General features: G+C 27.6%; 1 protein-coding gene across 2 annotated transcripts; it reads left to right on the top strand.

Moving 5' to 3' along the window:
• Positions 1 to 3,717: 3,717 nt before the first annotated feature.
• Positions 3,718 to 20,510, top strand: LOC100210718 (uncharacterized). 2 transcript variants are annotated; one of them, XM_065811375.1, is made up of 9 exons: positions 3,718 to 3,971; positions 11,183 to 11,341; positions 16,306 to 16,430; positions 16,522 to 16,716; positions 17,291 to 17,407; positions 17,485 to 17,730; positions 18,660 to 18,832; positions 18,950 to 19,112; positions 19,833 to 20,510. In XM_065811375.1, exons 3-9 carry the CDS (start codon positions 16,398 to 16,400, stop codon positions 20,373 to 20,375), a joined length of 1,470 nt encoding a protein of 489 aa, XP_065667447.1. In that variant the 5' UTR covers positions 3,718 to 3,971; positions 11,183 to 11,341; positions 16,306 to 16,397; the 3' UTR covers positions 20,376 to 20,510. The 2 variants fall into 2 exon arrangements, with proteins under 2 accessions (XP_065667447.1, XP_065667446.1); XM_065811374.1 differs by having other exon boundaries at positions 3,746 to 3,971; positions 16,306 to 16,386.
• Positions 20,511 to 21,317: the final 807 nt, after the last annotated feature.

Raw genomic sequence — 21,317 nt, forward strand, 5'->3', positions numbered from 1 at the left:
ATTTTTGTTTTTTGTAGTTTTGATATCAATTATTAAAACCTATTTGTCGTCATCAGAATTGTCATGTTAGGCCTCATAATATACCTCAAACATTCTTTATTATAAATTATTAAACCACCGCCTCGCTTTCTATTTTATCGCTCTAAAGAAATTTTATTAAAACCTGGTAAACAGTTATTTCCGTTTGAAATAACGTCAACAGAGCTATCATGCTTGCAGCAACTTATAAGATAAGTTTATAATGTTATTTTGCATTTTAAATCCCATCAAACTAAACACGAAAGATCGTATAACCTATAGCAGTTTAGTTTACCCAGCGCAATTAATATAGTGTGGACACAAAATTAGATCACCGAAAAAAATGACGCAATAAAACTTTAAATCAATGGTGCTCATGCATTTTTTGAGGAATAACTTTCAAAATGTGTCAAAAGTAGAAAATAAGGCGTTTTACTAAAAAAATGCAAAATATAACCATAATTCATTGTTTTTTAGAAATAAATGTAAGTGTTTCAATTAAGGCGCTGTTTCAATTATGACAACTCTCCTTTAATATTAATTTAAACTTAAAATTAATTTTTTAATAAAAATTTTTCTTTTTTGATGCAAAATCTGCTTTTTTTTTTCTTTCTTGCTTTTCTATCTGTTTCTACTTTGTCAATTTAATACGTTTAATAGCTTGACTTTTCTTCAACCTTATAAAATTAAGTTGTGGCACCTTGATATCATTAGAACAAATGCATAAATACAAACTCCAGCAGAACAATTGTTAACTTTCTTACATGAAGCATTTTTATCTGCACAAAGTAATGTAGCACCTACATTTAGTAGCCTACAAATTGTCCAGCTTACCTTTCCATAGTTTAACAAATTTTTTTTCTTTTTTCTTTTTTTTTTAAAGTTTTATCTGACAGTGTTTTTTGAGATATGACTACCCAGCTAGCACACATACGTAGATAAAAGGTTTGAACAATGTTGCCAGTTGTGTTGGCACAACATCGGTCGCCAACTTTTGACTAGTGTATATTAATGTATGTATGTATGTACGTATGTATGTATGTATGTATGTATGTATGTATGTATGTATGTATGTATGTATGTATGTATGTATGTATGTATGTATGTATGTATGTATGTATGTATGTATGTATGTATGTATGTATGTATGTATGTATGTATGTATGTATGTATGTATGTATGTATGTATGTATGTATGTATGTATGTATGTATGTATGTATGTATGTATGTATGTATGTATGTATGTATGTATGTATGTGTGTATGTATGTATGTATATGTATGTGTACATGAGTGTGTGTATGTATGTGTGTGTGCATGTATGTATTTATGTATGTATATGTTTTATTTGTATATGTCTAGGTATTTACTTGTGTTCATACAAATGTTCTATATGCACATATGATGTTATGTATGTACATACACGTATGTGTTATGTATATACACATGTGTTATGTATGTACACGTATGTGTTATGTATGTACGCATACACGTATGTGTTACGTATGTACATACACGTAAGTGACTTGTATGACCTTTAAAATTTACCATACTTGCCTAAAACGGCTGAAATTGTTTAAAGTTGCTGCACATGGGTCAAAGAAGAACTTTTACAAATCACTAAGCGGAAAATATTCATCCTATGACAATAAAAATCTAGTAATTAAAAATTCGACAAGACAATCGTGATATACTAAACAATATTCGGCAAAGACAATCATGATATACTAAAAAAAAAAGAAAAAAAAGATAGACTTAATCTGTTCAATAATGTATTTGCAAAGGTGTTTTACAACGGTTGAAGAAAATAATAATTTTGAAGAAAAATGAAAAATTCGTCAAACTTTAGTGGTTCTCATGACAAGACCTCTAAGTCTTCTTTGAGTTTCCACGTTCTTTATTTTTATTCAATTTCTATCATTATTTTAACATAATCTTCAATTGTAAACATTTTAACTTTATATATTTGTATAAAAATTTTCATGCAATAAAGAACAAAAAAAAACAAAAAACAAAAAAAAAAGAAATTTTTTTATAAACATTTGAATAGTGTATATTAACATTTTTGTTTTTCTCATTCTCATTTAATACTTTTTAACTTATTCTGCCAAAAATGTTTCTGATACTTTTTTTTAGTTTTTGACGTTGAAGTTATACGAGGATATTTTTTTAATAAAAAGTGAAACTATTATTAAAGCTGTTTTATCATTTGTTTTATCATTGATTATCATAGAATTATATAACTGAAAGTGCAATCTGATTTTTAGTCTAATTAACAGATTATTATTCTTAAAAGACTTGTTAGTTTTAGAAAAAAACATTACTGCTCATTCATAGCAGAGAGTGGCTCTTTCATTGATAAGTTGTTAAGAAAGAGCTGTTTTCTCTCTTTTTTTTAAATAAGTGTATGACAGATTGTTAGCTTTGTTATCCAATTTATTTTAATTTTATATTACCCAATAAAATAACTATTTAAATAAAACAATTTTTTTTTAATTTATCAAAGATGACTTTTTTTCATACCTTTTTAAAACTGGTTCTTTCATACACACTCTCCCTATCTAAAAAAGTAGCAAAATTGTCCGAAACAAGTAATTTTTCCTAGATAAATAGACCTTTTGATAGCACATCTTTCAATGTTGGAACTTCAGTTTCTAGCCAATCTTTTTCTACTCTAATATATTTAGTCAAATAAGTTGTATTAAAACCTCTAGTTTGTTTTAATTTCAAACTCTTCTTAACACAATATTTTGTTTATTACTCGCTGTAAAACAAAACTTGTTTTGTATAAAACCACAAGAAAAATTCTAAAAGAAACTTAACGTTTTAATTAATTTTTTTTAAGTTAAATGTTGCTTAACATACTCCAAACCATTATAATATTACTCCCCAAATGTCACTTTCAGAAAATAACTTAGCATGATATACCTTAGTGTTATGATGGTCAGTAATGCACAGCGGTCAAAAACGCGTGAAATAGTCAATCATGTTTTCTTGCTCTAACAGCTATAATTTGCAAAAATCAAAATTTAATTTAAGTAAGAAATATTTTATGTTTTATTTGCTCTTTAAACCTAAAAATTGAACACCATTTTTCAAATAAAAATTAAAACAACACATTTTTACATGCATTTTCAGGATAACCTGAGTAAGAGACGCCTTTTAGGGGTGTCTAATAATTACGTCAATAATATAGGGGGAGGGGGGATCTGAACTTTTTTGACAACTGTTGACAAGGGGGAGGGGGAGGTCAAGAAAACCTTGACGTCAACACTTTACTTTTTTTTTTTAAACGTTACTTTTTTTTATTAAATTTTTTTTTAAAAACAAAAAATTAGGCAGCGTTTGCAGTTCTGTGTTACATACTTGCTCAAGCTTCAGTATTTTAATAAAGCGATATATATTCCTACTTTGTAAAAACCGTGTTGAGGTTTAAAAAGACCTGACACATACTGACGAATTGTATTAATTCAGATGCATTATTTTAATAATTCAGAGAGAAAAAATTTTAATTAGAGAAAAAAAATGCTGTGCATACTTTCTTGAAGCTTTAAAAGTTGTTGAGGAATAGAAATTAAGTACTTCAAGTATGTTTTTAAAGTATATTAATTTGGAATTTATTTGGATTTTAAAGCATTTATGACCACTCTGTAGTTAGGTCTTCTGTATCTTATTTTTTCGGCACAAAATTTTTTTATCACTACGGAAAAAATAAACAACCCTTAACAGTACGGAATTAAAAAAAAAAATTGTATTGTATACAATTTCAGAAATAAAACGGAATTTAAACGGAAGATATAAAAAAATTATTATAAATATTGAATTCTAGTTGGGTTTGGTTTAATTCGCACAAGTATTGATAAAAAGTTTATGTAATAGAAATTAGTTTTATTAAAATGGTTGAAACAGAAAAAGCTAACATGGATGTTAAACAAGCAAATACGAGTGTTAAAGTATGATTTTTATTTGTAGTCGAATATTTATTAGCTATAAGATAAATGTAAATAAATTTGATAAATTTTAGCGTGGATAAATTAATTGTATACTGTTTATATTGAAATACTGTAATACAGTAGTACTTAATGTAGATATGAAGCCAAAAAAAAAAAAATTTTGTGGTATTAAATTCAAAAATATTATTAGAAGCAGTTTTTAATAACTAAAAAAATGATACCAAACTTACTATCTTTTGATATCATTTAAGAAAGTTATGATTTTTTTTAAGCACACAATTTTTATAGATAAAGTTGAATAATTGTTATCCTAATTTATAATTATCAACGTAAATTAATTGTAACTTCCATAAAAGTGACCCAATTTATATAAATTTGGTATCAATTAAAAGCTGATAAAAATTAAAACATTTAAGTAGCAGGGATAAATACAATATGTCTGGAGTGGGTAGGGGTACCTCTGCTACTGTCGCTTGTCCAAAGTGGACAAATGTTTTTGTAATTAATGATATAAATTGATGAAATTGATAATTTATTTGTTGATAAATTAGTAATCAATAGAATGTTAAAGAAAGCATCAATCGCCTTTAGGGTAGCAAGAATGAAAGGCATATTTAGTGGTGTATATGTTTGGAAGTTGAAATAAATAATTTTTTAAAGGTTATACTTTTAAATAAAATAAATACACATGCAGTAAAAGAAAAAAAAAGGTTTCTATACAAACTACCAGTTATACTCAATTATTTCTTGAAAGTTATAATTAAAAGACTTTAAGCCAATGTTTTTTAAAAAATATTTGGCTATGAAAATATCCTTTTTTATAATATTAACCAACAGTTAAAATTCTGATTAACATAAGGTCTCCATAAATTGTGTCTGCAGCAAGTTCATATTTTGAAATGTTGTAACCCACTGCATTATTACCAGTGGAAAGATAGTAGAATCTTTCGGGTAAGCTACTTTTTGTTGTAGTAAGCTTTCATTTTTTCAAGTTTATCAAAATGAAGAACTTATTCTTGCAATTCTGAGTTAGATTATAAATGGCAAATGTTTTTACTAACTACTGTATCTGATACCATATCAAAAAGGTCTGATAGTTGCTTAAACTCTAGTTTTTAAAATGCTGTTGAAATATATGACAAGCTAAGGTTTTGAGTTTAATTGGCCAATGTATTTCTGGCTTTATCCTTCTTTTTTTTTTTTTCGCTTCTTAACATATTACAAAATTATTAACATGTTACAAAAATTTAGTTCAAGCTTTCAAAAATATTTTTTTACTTGGCTTCGTTTATTGCAATTTTTATTTCTTCATTTTTATCTAATTTTTCAATGTAATCAATTACATTTTTTTTATTGTTCTTAATTTTGATGACAAAAAACATAAAGTAGTGCTCATGACTTCCTCTGCATCAATATTATAAAGCCTAGCTGTCTGCATCTCTTTTATAAGTTGTTCTGATTGCTCTAGATTAAAATATCTATTATACTGTCTTTCAAAAACAAAAATAATAGCTGATAAACAATCATCTGTTTAATTTTTTTGTCTTTGAAGGAACTTTGTTGCTTCAAAGATTTAATCATTTTCAATTATATTTCTAAATAGTTTTTTGTACTCAATAAAAAATTAGTCTTTTACATGATAAAAGTTTTTTAACACTTTTTTCAACAATTTTATTTCTTTAATATGACTTAAACTTCCTGTAACTGACTGATAAAATAAAGTTATTCATGGCCTTGTTAAAGTCCTCCCCAATTGCCCTAAGAAATACATTTTTTTTAAAGCTGTTTTATTATTAAAAACTATTTCTAAACTACTTTGTAGCCATCTACATGAAACAGTACTGGTGCTTAAAATTTTAATTTTAAGCACCATTACAGTTTTTAACAGTTTTAAATTTTAACAAGTTGTAGTGCTGGATAAATATACCACATTTATGTAAAAAAAATATGCAATCTGTTTCCTCTGTAATGGGGAAAGAATCTTTGGGTATCAATTATTTTTAATGCAGACCTGCAAGAGCTGTTCTTTTAAGAAGGTGTTAATAATAGTTAACTTCATTTAAAAATTTTCCCTATGAAGAATTTATTAGCTGAACAGATGCATGATTAGTGGCATCATGGTCATACACTCAATTATTAATGTTTTGAATAATTTTTGTTTTTTAATTTAATTATGAAATTAGAATACAAAAATCCAAGTTTATCTTGCATTTTTGTATTCTGTATTTTTCATTTTTTATTTTTGAAATTGAAGATACAATATGATTTTGATAATCGAGTTTTGATAGTAGCAGGACACTGTGTTTTGGTTGTATAATAAATATAGTTTATATGTATTCTTTCTTGAGTTAATGCATCTAACTCTTGAGTAAGATTGGCTGTAGAAATTGCAACTTTAGCAGCATGAAGGTTGCTGATATCTTATTCATGAATCATCTCTTCATTAATGTTACCCTGCACTAAGCGTTGCACTCTTACTAATAAAGGAAATAGGTTATTAATTCAAGAACCATTAAATATTTAAAAAAATTTTTACACAAGACATCATGTAATTATTTTTGTGCATATTTAAAAAAAAATTCAAGTATATAGTTTTTTTTTTTTCTTTTTTAATGGTTGATTACATTTTAAAATGTTTTTCCATAACTCATAAAGTTTTCTTTTGTCAGATAAATTAAGGTTATACATTCTTTTGTATTTCTTGACCAAATTATATCTGAGGGGGATAAAAATCAAACTTTTTAGTAAGCGGTAGAAAATCTATACATATTGTCTACCTTTTAAAGTTATGAATAAAAAAATAATTTATAACTTAATTAACTTTAAAATTTTTTTAAATGTTTTAGTAGTCATTGCTCGAACTGCTATTTATCAGCGGTGGTTAACCGCACTTACCTCAGAAGCTATAGATCCGTGGTTCAATGCCACCTATGGGCAAGTTTTGAAACATTGTTAAGGAAGGAGGGATGAACTTACTTTCAAATACTCTTCCGCAGTAATCTATGATAAGTCCATTAGAACTTCTTTTAAATAAATAAATAAAATTAAAAAAATAAAAATAAACATGCCCTTCTTTAATGTAAACTACAGACGTTTGCTAGTTTATTGTGTCATTATGGATACAGTTAGAAACTTCCTGCTAACACAAATTGAGTCTATTTTCAAACAATATAAAACTATATCAAACTTATTTTGACAAAATTTTTATGTCCTTTTAACAAAAGCAATTCAATTACAATCGGTATAAAAAATTTAAAAAACATTTGGAGTTAGACATAAAGACATGCGGAATAATGAACTTACCATGACCCGTATAATGCAGGTCTATTCAACACCGACCATTTCTTTGTTTATTCTTTTTATAGTCATTTTATTTTGGCAGCAGAAAAGTGGTAGAAAATTAAAATCTGTCAAATCTTTGTTAATTATTTTGTTGATTACTTTGTTAATGATTAATGTTTAATACTTTATTACTTCTTATTGTAAAATTGTAAACTTCTATTAAAAATGGGTACATACGTCTTCCCAGGAAGCACCTGCGGTCGCAGGCTTTGTTCGTTCACACCTAAAGTAATTTTTTTAGACAACTTGACCACGTTTTTATATAGTAAGCATTTTAAGAACTTGCGGCAAAATAAAGCTATAAGAAACTAGAGAGAATAAAACATCAATACTCAAAGAAACAAAATAAAGACCTTAGGAAATAGAAAATCTGAATAAAATAAACTAATAAAAATTCAATATTAAAAAAAAAAGAAAAATTTTGTCAAAAAAATAATATACCTAAATACTTTACTGTTTTTGTCTTCTTTTTTTAGGACATTTCTTATTTTCCACTGCCAAAAGTTGATGAAAAAAGAATATAAGAATATAACGAAAGTAAAAATATTTTTTGACATACCACTTTTTTGTTACCTTTTTCATTCAGTTATATTAAGGAAATACTTTATTATTTGCATTAGAAACATGGACAATTTTTAAATTTGTTTTTCATTTTTTTTGCTAAACTTTACTGTTTTTATTTATGCATAGGAAAGCAAGAAAACTCAATGCTATTTAATTGAAAAACATTTTTGTAAAAAAATTTTTTCAATTAAATAGCATTGAGTTTTTTTCAATTAAATAGCATTGAGCATAAAAAAATGTAAAAAAAAATAAAAAGTCATCAATACTAATATTCAAATATAAAATATTTGATTGTTTTCACTTTGTTTCAACTTTCTTTTAAGTTTTTAAATATATTATTTCAAAAAGAGCAATCGTAATGTTCGTTACCTCTAATAATTTGTATTAATGTTGGATATTGGGCAATATAAATAAAACAATTTCAGACATGCATCAAATGTGGTAAATACATATATTAAAGAAACCATGTTATTATTTTATTCAATTTCTTCCGTCATTACAAAATTTAGTAAACAAATAAATAGAAATTTATTTTCTTATTTTCCTATATATAAGTAATAAGAGAAAAAATGTCAGATATAGCAAAAATAATTTTAAATGCAAAAAGAAATAAAAATGAATAGACATAAGAAAAAAAATTAACAAAATTTCTCATAGTTCTAGCGTACATTGCAAATTAGTTTCTTAAACATACAGACTGATAAAAATCGTGAATAAATTGCATATCAAAAGTATTAAATTGTTATAAAAGATAATATGTTTTTTCCTCAAGTTGTATTAAACTCAGCGGCTAAAAACAACAACATTTTTAAAAAAAAGAACACAAAAGTTGTATAAAATTTTAAAGAAAAAAAATTAAAATTTTTTTTTTTTTTTAATTTATTAAGTTTCTCTAGTTTATTTAATTAAAGTTTGTTATTTGTTACAATTTTGTTTTCTTTTTTTAGGATTTTTTTTCTCAATAAATAAGTTTAGCTTTTTGCAGCGAATTATTGAACGGTTTAAAATTATTGAATTATTTAATATTTTAAAAGTTAAAAGATGTGAACTGCCATGGTCAGTGTGTCTTAAAAATGTAAAATCCTTTTTCCTATAATAAAAAAGTTGTCATTGTAATGTGTGCTAAAAGCGCAGACTTAACTAATTACCTAAGCTCCTCAATAACTTAAGTATCTATATCGTGACATATGCGTAAAAAACTTCTACCTCTGTTTTGATGTTTATTGAAAAAGTTTTTTTAAAAACTCTCTCTTGTTTGTTATGGTATATAATATCTTTTTAATAGAACTTTAAAAAAGTTTTATTTTGTATTTTAGAAAATTAGAAAAAATTATGAAAAAAAATTAATGTGCAAGTGACAGGATTTGAGCCGTTGCATTATATTTAAAAGCGCAATGAGCTAACCACTTTAGCCACAAAGACACACTAATCTACCAATTTTTACACTATTTAATAAACAAAAGATGGAATAACTTTATAAAACAGTAAATAAATGCTATAAAATCAAACTTAATGAGATATTGTTGCAATGCTTTATAAAAGTAATAATTTATAGAACATTTTTTTTTAATCATTTTTGATTTTTTAAAAAACAAAATAAAACATTTTTGAAGTTCTATAAAAAAATTTCATTTTTTATAGAACTTCAAAAATGTTTTATTTTGTTTTTTAAAAATCCCTAAAAATTTTTAAAAGACTCTTTCTTACCATTAACTTGGCTGTTATGGCTGCCACGAATTCTATGCAAACACACATAAATGAGTAACGGCAGCAGCAGCTGCAGCATTAGATTAGACATTAAAATTATAAAAGTTTATTATCTCTACTGTAAACACTGTTTTGCAAGCGTAGTTTTAGAATGGTATATTGACTGATCATTTTGTTTGTCTTTTTGATCTTGAACTTTTTTAGCTTGACTTTAATTTCATATATTTGTAATAAATTTTGTGCACAATTTATTTTCTTTGACAAATGCAATATTCAGACTTTTAACAGTACATCGGTATAACTCTTCTTAAGGATGTCGAGAGTTTCAGTAAGGATGTTTCTTAAGGATGTTGTGAGTTTAAGTAAGGATGTTTCTTAAAGATGTTGAAAGTTTCAGTAAGGATGTTTCTTAAGGATGTTGAGAGTTTCAATAAGGATGTTTCTTAAGGATATTTAATTCTTGAAAGGGTCAGTATTTGATGTCTCTGTAGATTTTCGACTTTAGTAGATGTTTATTGCTTAACTATTCTCTATAAATTCTTTATTACTTTTTTGCTTTTTTTTTTTTTACTTAAATTTTAAATAAGATAGAAAACATTATCTAATTTCTAAAGTAAGTTAAACTTTTGTATTTAATAAAGATTTATGGTTACTATGGTTACTTATGTGTTCTGTTTTATTTTAGGTATACTTTAATGATAAATTTACTGTTGACTATGATTTGTGCATAAGCTTTTTCTTCCTAAAATAAATCTGTATTTATTCTGAACATCTGTTTGGTTTTCTTTATTTTTATTACTTATCCTCCTTTATATAAAAAGTATTTTCAATAGAAATGCTTCATTATTTTCTGTGGGCTTTCATTGCTCAGTCTAGATCAAGCATTGCAAATACCTGTATCAATTATAACATAGATTTTGTGCACAATTTATTTTCTTTTACAAATGCAATATTCAGACTTTATAATTCCTCTTAAGGATGTTGAGATAAGTAAGTCATCAGTAAAGATGTTTTTTTAAGGATATTTAATTCTTGAGGGTTTCAGTCAGGGATGCGTAGTTCCCAAAAATACTATGGCTTTATAACTTTATTTTTTTATGGTCTCTGGTATCCAGAAGCTCTAATCATGTTGGTTGACTAATGATCTGCTATAAGAAAAAAATTTATGATATTTAATGAATTGGAACTTATTGTTTTAAAGACAAGGGTCCTAGCTGCCGTTTTACCAAAGGACTCTGGGTTCAAAAATTGATTCTTCTTTTGACCTATAAGTCTTGATTTTTTCCCCATTAATAGCCCGTAAGCTTTTTTATATTTTTAAAGCTCCTGGATACCAAAAACTAGAAAGAAGTAATCTTTTTGAGACTTTTAAATCTGGAGTCCTTTTTGGGACTCTACATTCCTGGTTTCAGTATTTGACGTCACTAGATTTTCGACTTTTATAGATGTTTATTGCTTAGCTATTCTCAAGAAATTCTTTATGACTTTTTTGCTTTTTTTTTTAATTAAATTTTAAATAATTTGCATAGAAAATCTCAGATTTTTAAAGTGTAAATAAAGTTAAAATGGTTATTAATTAATACAAATTTTTACATCAGATAATGCGATCTGTTCTAAAGCTTTTTGTACAAATGTCAACTCCAAATTATTCAATGCCGTGGCAAATGAAGAGACAACAACAATCTAAAGGTTCTGGTTTTGTCATTTCAAATCGTAGAATACTTACAAATGCTCATGTAGTAGCGTACCAAAAGTCAGTAAGTACATAAAAGTATTGATACTGTTTGGGTTTTTTTTATTGTTTATGTTGATTTGTTATGTTTTCATACATTATTTAAGGTGATTTTTTTATGTTTTCATACATTATTTTTTGTAGCCTAATATAAAATATTAATATAAGCATAAATATTTGTAAAAATTATTACTTTTTACTTATACAAATAATTTTTACAGAATGAAATAGGGTCAAGTTAAATAATTAAGAATTATATATATTTTTTAATAGGATAAAGAACTTTTCTTTTTTAAGAAACTATTAAAAGCTATATTTAATTGAAAAAAAAACTGTTTCATTCAATCCTTATATTTGGGGAAAATTAAATATGCAATTTTATTTGTAATCAAAAGAACACTAAAAAAAAATTAAAAAAACTGATAATAAAAAATAAAAAAACTACCAATACGCATCTTCACAGTTCTGATAATTTCTTGCATGCTTATTTAATAGTACTTCATGGTTCTTTATGCACAGAATCACATGAAAACAAGTAAATACACATATAAATTAAGAAAGTAACATTTATAGGAACAGTTGTTTCCTTAAGTTTTTTTTTTTTCCATAAAAAAGACATTGGTCTAATTTTAATTTTATGTTTTAACCATTTCAAGTCTAAAATCTTTACAGTATATATGCTTGTATTATATAATATTTGTAATCAAGAAAAAAAACATTGGTATATATATATATATATATATATATATATATATATATATATATATATATATATATATATATATATATATATATATATATATATATATATATATATCATTGTGCATTTTGAGAGCTTTTACACTCCACATATAAATTCGTTTTTAATTTTATTTATTTCATATATATTCTATAACACAAACATATAAACAGTATAAATTTTAGTCATAAAATGGTTTATCTAAACTTACATAAAACAAAATCAATGCCTTCATTACGAAAAAAAGAAAAGAAATCTCATGTAAACATGTAAATAACTGTTTCTTTCAAAAATGCTTTCATTATATATCTGTGTATTTACTTTTTTTCATGCGACTTTGCGCATAAGGAACAATGACATACTATTAAATATGTGTGCGCACAAATTTATTGGAACATTGAAGAGGTGTTTTATTAAAAGAAATTTTATTTTGTGATGATGCTAAGTTGTTGAGAGGGTTGAGTTGAGTTGTTAGATGGTGCAATAAAACTTGTTAAAGCTTTGCCATTAAAGTAATGACATTTTTTACACTTGATGCTGTTTGATTTTGTTGTTGAGGAGCTGCTATTCTTGCTATTATTTTAATTTTGTTGTTGAGGAGATTTCTTGATTCATTTGCTGCTTATTATCAAACTTACATTCTTAGCTGTATTTTTGCTGTCAGCATTTTTCAATCTCTCAAGTATTCAAAGTTTATTGAGACACTGTCTTTTGAATCTTAGCAAGTCTACACTTTTTTTTATTATTTGTGTCAACATGTTGGATGAGAAACATTTGTTGCAAAGCAGTGACAAGAGTTGGTGGTGATGGCACTGGTATAGATTGTTGTGATTTAGATGATGAAGTCTCATATTGAAATATTATAACCATATTGTGGTGTTATTATTTATTTATTCACAATTTATAGTTTTTGTTTGATCAATTTTATTGATTTTGAGTAAAATATTTTGCCATTTTGAAATCCAGTGATTATTTATGCACATGTTAAAACTTCACCAATGTAAAAAGTTTTGACATGACAAAAAACACCAACATCTAGTGGCTGCAGAATGTGACAAATGAGCTGGTAAGTATATTAACTAGAGATGTGCTGGAACCATTTTATGTCCCTGATTCCAGGTACCTGGAAGAAAATACCAGGTCCAAGTCTGGGTACCCAGCACCAGGTCTATTTTAAAAAGTTGGAATAAAAGCTTGTGAAATCTCTAGCACTGAATTGTTTTCACAAAATAGCGCTGACTAGTTTGGACTAATTAAGTTTGAATATATCAAGTTAAACTAAAGTGTTCACTCAATATCCGTAAATATTTGTTCTCCCTCAAGGTTCTTAATATTTGGAATAACTTGTCGTCTGATATCCTCAATGCCAAAAATATCAAGAGTTTTAAGATTAAAATTAACTCTATCAACTTCAAAAAGTTCTCTTGTGAAAGAATTCTCTCACACAATAAAAAGAAGCTATTCAAATATCTGTATAAATTAGTTTCCTTCTGATTACTCTGCAAAAATATATTTTTAAAAATATTTTAAGTGAGACGCATCTATATTGAGTAAATAGGGCTTTGTGGTTATTGTCTCCATAACACTCTAAGACTTACATCAAGAAGTTTATTAGCTGAAGTTTAAACTAAATTAACACTTAAACACTTAGTTACCACTTGAACAAATAGTTGCAGTACTTATGTTTTAATGTTTAATAAAAATTTCCTTTAAAACACCCGGCACCAGGTACTGCAACAAAATGGCCAATTCCAGTTACTTGGGAAAACAGCCAAATTATTCGGCTCCCGTGTCCAAACTGGGTACCTGGCACATCACTAGTATTAACAAAATAATGTTTACAATGCAAATAAATACAACCTGATAAATAACATGTGTCAAGTTTCCGTTTAAGACTTAAAATTCCTAAAATATGAATCATTTTTTGTACCCATATTTTACTTATGTATTATATATTTATATCAAGTTTTAATTTTTTATATTATTATGATATAGTTTTCTAGTATTTTTTAACACCTACTTTAAACACAAGTTCAAATTTTACTTAATTATAATGTAAAAAATACTAGGTGTAATAAATTAAACAGTTTTTTCAAATGGCAATATTCAGTCTTGACTACTGTACACTTTACTAACTTGTAAGTCATCATAAGTTTCTCAGGCATGACAACCAATCTTTTGTGTTAAATAATTTGTACATTAAAACAGGATGACCACTGGTTATGGAAACGTCATGGAGATTTATTTGGTCATTCCTAAATTTTCATTAAAATGGAAAATTCGCAAAACTTTTTAAAATGATTTGAGTTTTTTTCTGCTAGTGATATTTTTAAGATGTTTGTAAAATAAAAGTACTAGTATGTCTAGTCCAAGACCTTTTTGAAAAAGATACGAAGATATAGGAATAATTTTGGAATAATCTAGCAATTAGTTTTTGGTCTGCATGTTTTTTAGTGACCAAGTGGCAATAGCTAAGTGCATGGCAAGCCCAACAACAGGCTGTGAATTAAATAAAGATATCAAGCTCACAAATTTTTACTCATCTGCGTCCTACTGTAAATGTTAGTGCCACACAGTTTTAAGAAATTGAACTTTAATCTTTGGTTGCACTGTTTCCATTAAATCAACGCTTTTCTCAAAAAAATACTCATGATTCCCCTCAAGTTTTGCAAAGAACACAAGGGTTGGAGTGTTAAAATGTGACAATGTGTCAGACAAAGCACAAGTTAAACAAACAAGGTCAATGTTTGGTGGCCACCAAACTCACTTCAAACTTGATATGTTCTACTTTCTGTTGAGTAGTCTGTTTAACAATTATGATTTGGGGTGCAGTCATTGCCTATAGCCATGCTCGTTCTACAGCTGATTTGTTAACAGTAATAACCTATAGGTTTTATCGTGCATTAGATAAAGGTGATGAGGTTAAGGCTATCGCACTTGACATTTCTAAAGCTTTTGATAAAGTTTGGCGTGCTGGTCTTCTCCATAAGCTTTCTTCTTACAGTATATCTGGGAACATCCTTAAGATTATTAAATCCTTCCTTTCCAATCCTATTATAAAAGTTGTCCTCGATGGACAGCGCTCTATATATTCTGTAACTTCAGGGGTTCCTCAAGATTCAATCCTTGGCCCTTTACTCTTTACTTTACATTAACGATCTTCCAGATATTCTCACATCTAAGGTGGCATTGTTTGCCGATGATACTACTATTTATTCTTGTCATGATAAGAAGCCAACACTCTCTGATTGCTTGGAGGGAGCATTTGAGCTTGAAATGGATTTCACTTCTGCTCCAGCATGGGGCTCACAGTGGCTGGTGAACTTTAATTCAGATAAAACTCAATCATTTTCAGCCAAATGTTATCGCAATAATTTAGATCTTTCTATATTTATAAGCGGTAATGTACTCAATGAGTCATCCACCCTTCATCTTCTAGGATTAACACTTCTGATCTTTCTTGGAAACCATGTATCAAATCTGTTGCAAAATTAGCATCTGCTAAGGTTGCATCTCTTTATTGAGCTCGACACTTTCTTACTTTGGATTCTATTCTCTATCTCTATAAATATCAAATCCGGCCTTGTATGGAATACAGGTGCCATATTTGAGGTGGATCTTCTAATGATACCTTTTCTCTTTTAGACAAGATGCAAAAACCTATTGTAAACATAATTGGACCTGCTCTTGCAGTCAACTTCCAATCATTATCACATCGTCGTAATGTTGCTTCTCTTTCTCTTTACCTACAAATACTATAATGGGCACTGCTCTAAAGAGCTAGCATCTATTGTGCCATCTACTATAATTCATTCTCGTGTTACTCGTCATTCAATGAAGTCTCATCCTTTTACTGTGACTGTTCCTATGTGCTCCAAAAGCTCTTATTCATATAGTTTTTTACCTCAGTTTTAACATCAGATCTTTGGAATTCGCTTCCTTTATCTTGCTTACCTGATTTATATAATTTGCAATCATTTTAGTGGTCCGTCAATCGTTATCTTGCTCTACAATCTTCATTTTTTCTCTTCCAGTAACTTCCAACTCTAATAGTTGTTGCTTGCAGCCTTGTTAAAAGCAAAAATGTTTAGAAAAAAAATACGTTTTACTAGAACATTACTAGATAAGTACAATATATAAATGATAAATGAAAGTTTTTTTAATTATTATTTAAATAGCATTGTTGTTTTTTTCATCTGTTTTGATTTATTCCTTTATTATTTATTTTAATGATTTATCCATTTGTTTAGATTCATGTAAGAAAACATGGTGATGCTAAAAAGTATGTTGCACATGTCATTCATGTTGCCCATCAATTTGACATTGCAATGGTTAGTAATACATGTTTATCAAGCTTTGGAAAGCCATTTTAAAGGTTATCTTTCCTATGCTTTATATAATTAGTTTATTTAATTAGTATAAATGTTTCTTTTTTATTTCTTTTATTTTGCTTTAAACTACTTTAGGTTGGAGTAGCTGATGAAGCATTCTGGGAAGATTTAGAAGCTTTACAGTTTGGTGATATTCCGGAGTTAGAAGAAGATGTAGTTGTTGTAGGTTTTCCAACTGGAGGTGATAACATTAGTGTGACAAGAGGTGTAGTTTCTAGAGTTGATATACAAAGATATTCACATTCTGGCACTCATCTTCTTGCTATACAAGTAATGTTTTATGTTAATCATTGATGACTTTTATGCCAAAATTAAAATTTTTGTTAATAGTCTGCTAATTAGGCTTTTAACCATAAATGTTTTCCTGTAAATATCTTTTTTGTACCTTTTAAACATTTACTAAACTTTTTCTTTTCTTTTTTGCCTATATTTTTACATAGTTAAATTTGATATTTTGAAATATGTATTTGTAGTATGGTATATATAAAATAAGATTTGTTTGGTTGCATCTGGTCAGTTTTTCTCAATCTTGAGATATTTTTTTTAGCTTTCTAGTGTTTTTTGACAAGCACATCCTAACATCTGCCAAAAAATTTTTTTTTATTAGTGACAACACATATCTATGTGTTCATTATTCTCCCTATTTTTTTTAGATATATCACCATCTTTCATAGCTTATTCTTTTCTACTATTGTACAATAAACTTTGGGAATTTAGTTTTATTTATTTTAAATGATTAAATTTAAAATTTTCATTTGGCAGAATTTAGAAGGCTATAAAGGGAAGAGGATGTTTTTTAAAGTACAATTAGTCTAAGCTTGTATGTCTTTTTTTGTGTGTTTAGATTGACGCTGCAATTAATGCTGGAAATAGTGGAGGACCAGCCCTCAAAGACGGTAAAGTAGTTGGTATTGCATTTGAGACTTTAGATAATGCAGAGAATATAGGATACATAATACCAGTAAGTTACAGTTGTTTTTTAGATTAGTTATATTTTTTAACAGACACTTTGATATTTTTGATAAATTTTCTTTTTAGAGTCCTGTAGTGAATCATTTCTTAACAGATATAGAAAAACATAATACATTCACTGGTGTGTGTAACTTAGGTATTCGTTGGCAACCAATTGAAAGTCAGCATATGCGAACTTATTTTAAACTTTCACCTAAGGAAACAGGAATTCTTGTTTCGACTACATTAAAACTTTCATGCAGTTATGATTTCTTACAAAGAGGTGATGTGTTGATGTCTCTCAATGGTGTGACCATTGCTGATAATGGAACGGTTGTTTACTTGTTTGTTATTTTTGTATAAAATATTTTAAATTGGTTTGACCATTGCTGATAATGGAACAGTTTTCTATTTACCTTTTGTGTGTGTAAATGTCTTAAATAATTGTCCAGTGTACCATGATGTCCTCTAGAATTATATTATGTTGCTGAGTTAAACTCATCATAGCCTAAATGTGTGTGTGTGGGGGGGGGGGGGGGGTATGATAACGTTGAGTATAATTTTATATATTAAAAAAAAACATATTACCAACTAAATGTTTAAATAAGCAAACATTATTAATAGGACACAATTAACAATTAAATAAAAAATAACTTTCGCTTGAGCTTATGAGATGATGTATGGAAATCTTGTTGCCACTATCACAATATGTCAATTTTTATATGGACATATGATTGCTTTTATCTTTATCTGTCAGTCAACAGATCATCCTTATCAGTTGTAATTTCTATAATTCTTTCAGTAGTTGTATTTTCAATTAATATTACAGTATTTTTAATTTCCATGTTTTTCAAGTCGTTATATTTTTCGTAATAATCCAGTAATTGTAATTTCCATACTAACGCCAGTAGTTGTAATTTCTGTGTTTTAATTTAATGGCTGTATTTTCAATGTTATTTCAGTAGTTGTAATTTTTATAATTATATCATAATTTGTAATTTCCATGTTATTCTAGTAGTTGTAATTTTCATAATTATTCCATTGTTCGTAATTTCCGTGTTATTCCAATAGTTGTAATTTCCATAATTATTCCAGTAGTTGCAATTTCTATGTTATTCCAGTAATTGTATTTTTTATGATATACTAGTAGAAAAAAATTTTATACTATTTTTGTGTAGTGTGCACTATTCATCTACTCTCTCTCTCTCTCTCTCTCTCTCTTTCTCTCTCCTGTTTGTTTTTTAACGCATTATTTTTATTAGGTACCTTTTCGTGGGAATGAGCGTATATTGTGGAATTATTTGATTCACTCTAAGTTTCCAAATGAAAAAGTTCAAGCTATAATTTGTCGTGCAGGTGAAATCAAAGCAGTTGAGATATGCTTAACAACTTTACCGTTTCTTGTACCCCCACAGTTGTATGATATGAGGCCAAGGTATTTTATTTTGAAGATTACAATGAAACATGTGGAATGTTGATTTACCTTAATGACCCGCTAAAATTGCAAGTACATTTAAATTTATAAAAAAATATGCATTAAATTTTTTTTTAGTTATGTTGTTTATTGTGGGCTAGTATTTGTAGCTTTGTCTCAACCATATATGTTGCATCAGTATGGAAAAGACTGGGGCAGAAAAGGCCCTATTCGCCTTTGCGATCGTATTTTATACGGGGTCCAAGAGAAAAAAGATCAGGAAGTTGTTATTCTTAGTCAAGTATTTTTATTTACTTATGTTTTTAGAGTATCTTAATGAAATTTCAAAATATTTTTTTTTTAAATTAACACACACAAATATATATATATACACAAATATATAAATTAATTAACACACACATACATACATACATACATACATACATACATACATACATACATACATACATACATACATACATACATACATACATACATACATACATACATACATACATACATACATACATGCTAGCATACATACATACATACATGCATGCATGCATGCATGCATGCATGCATGCATGCATGCATGCATGCATGCATGCATACATACATACATACATACATACATACATACATACATACATACATACATACATACATACACTAATAAATACTAGTCAAAAATTGGCGACCAATGTTGTGCCAACACAACTGGCAACATTGTTCAAACCTTTCATCTACGTATGTGTGCTAGCTGGGTAGTCATCTATTAGAGTATCTTAATGAAATTTCAAAATGTTTTTTTTTTAAATTAATTAACACACACAAATATATATACACAAAAATATATAATAAATTAATTAACACATACATACATACATACATACATACATACATACATACATACATACATACATACATACATACATACATACATACCATACATACATACATACATACAACATATATATATATATGTGTGTGTATGTTGATTAAATGTTAATTTTTATTTAAGGTACTAGCTTCTGAACTGACTGCAGGATACGATGGATTCGCGAACATTCAACTATACCGAGTCAACGGGATTCCGATTCTTAACTTGAGGCATCTGTGTCATGTTCTTGATCAATTAACCCTCCCTCATGTTAATAGTTGTGCAATTGATGTCATAGCTAAACCTAAGTCGTTTTCATTAAGTGAAAATGGTTCTTTAACAGAGCCAATAGAATTGTGTCAACCAATTGAGTCGTTAAACGGTCACGAAAAGGATTTTAATTGCATTAAAAGTGTCGAAGTAGAAAAAAATTTAAATGAGTGTATAGGAGGACATAAATCTAGAGCGTATTCTGAATTTACCTCAGAAAGTGAAAATTTTTATCACGGAATAGGAGATGATCCGTTACTATTGGACTGTACCAACTTTGTACATTTTGAACTTGATAAAGACAAAGTGGTGGTATTCCATATTGCCAGCGCCTATTCTAAAAACTCTGAAATACTCACACAATACGCCATAAGTTCGCCACGCTCAAATGATTTACCTGAACAAGTTTATTAAATCTCAGATTGGAATCTTTTTTAAGCACGTTTAGTATTTTTTAACTTTTTTTATTTTTATTTACATAGTGAATATTTGTACTCATTACTACATTAATGATTTCAATGCTCCATTATATTAAATCATTCCAATCAATCGGTTCATTTGATATAAAGTAATTCAAACATTCCTTAGGCTGTTTATGGAAACATATCTAACGATATGTTTTTTCGCGGTGTTAGCTTGCATTATTTAGTTTAAAAAACTTTATTTACGTGTCTTTCTGTTCAAATAACCCAGTTGTACACGCAATTTTACTCCATTTTGAGAAATTCTTAAAAGTTTTAAATCCAAGTTAAAATCTATTAATAACTAAATCTGAATACCTTTTGCAATTATTTGTGCTTTTGCTCCAAAAGCTAGAGTTTTCGCGCAATTTTCAATTGCGTGAAAACGCGAATATTGTAATAACTCATAACTAATGTTTCTACTTTCAAACAGCGTTTACCTATCACATGGTGTTTTTTACAGTTTTGTTGTGCATTGTTAGATTCTTTATTTTCCACTTTCTCAAAGTTCATTACAGAAAGTGTCGGATTCATTTATATTGCGTTTATAACGTTATATAAGCGTTTTATGAATGCATATGAAAGTTCTAACTTTCCCGCCGCCACTAATATTCAATAATTTTGACCAATTGTCTTAAGAGCTTTGATGGTAATTAAATATTTAAACTGTATTACTTTTTTTTTTAATTAATTTTTAAGGTGCTTCAAGATGACCAAACGGTCTTATCAAAAAGTACCGCGGAAGAACATTTAACCAAGAACTTCACGCCTTCTTCCTTGCTAATGTTGCTTATCTGGCCAGAGCCGGTAACAAACCTCGAATCTCTTGCTTCTGAGCCACAACTTTTGATATTGTGCCACGGCTGCTTGAATTATTTCGCTTCCAAATCAGTTT

Source organism: Hydra vulgaris, chromosome 12 (genome assembly GCF_038396675.1).
Source record: "Hydra vulgaris chromosome 12, alternate assembly HydraT2T_AEP".
Lineage (NCBI taxonomy): Eukaryota > Metazoa > Cnidaria > Hydrozoa > Anthoathecata > Hydridae > Hydra > Hydra vulgaris.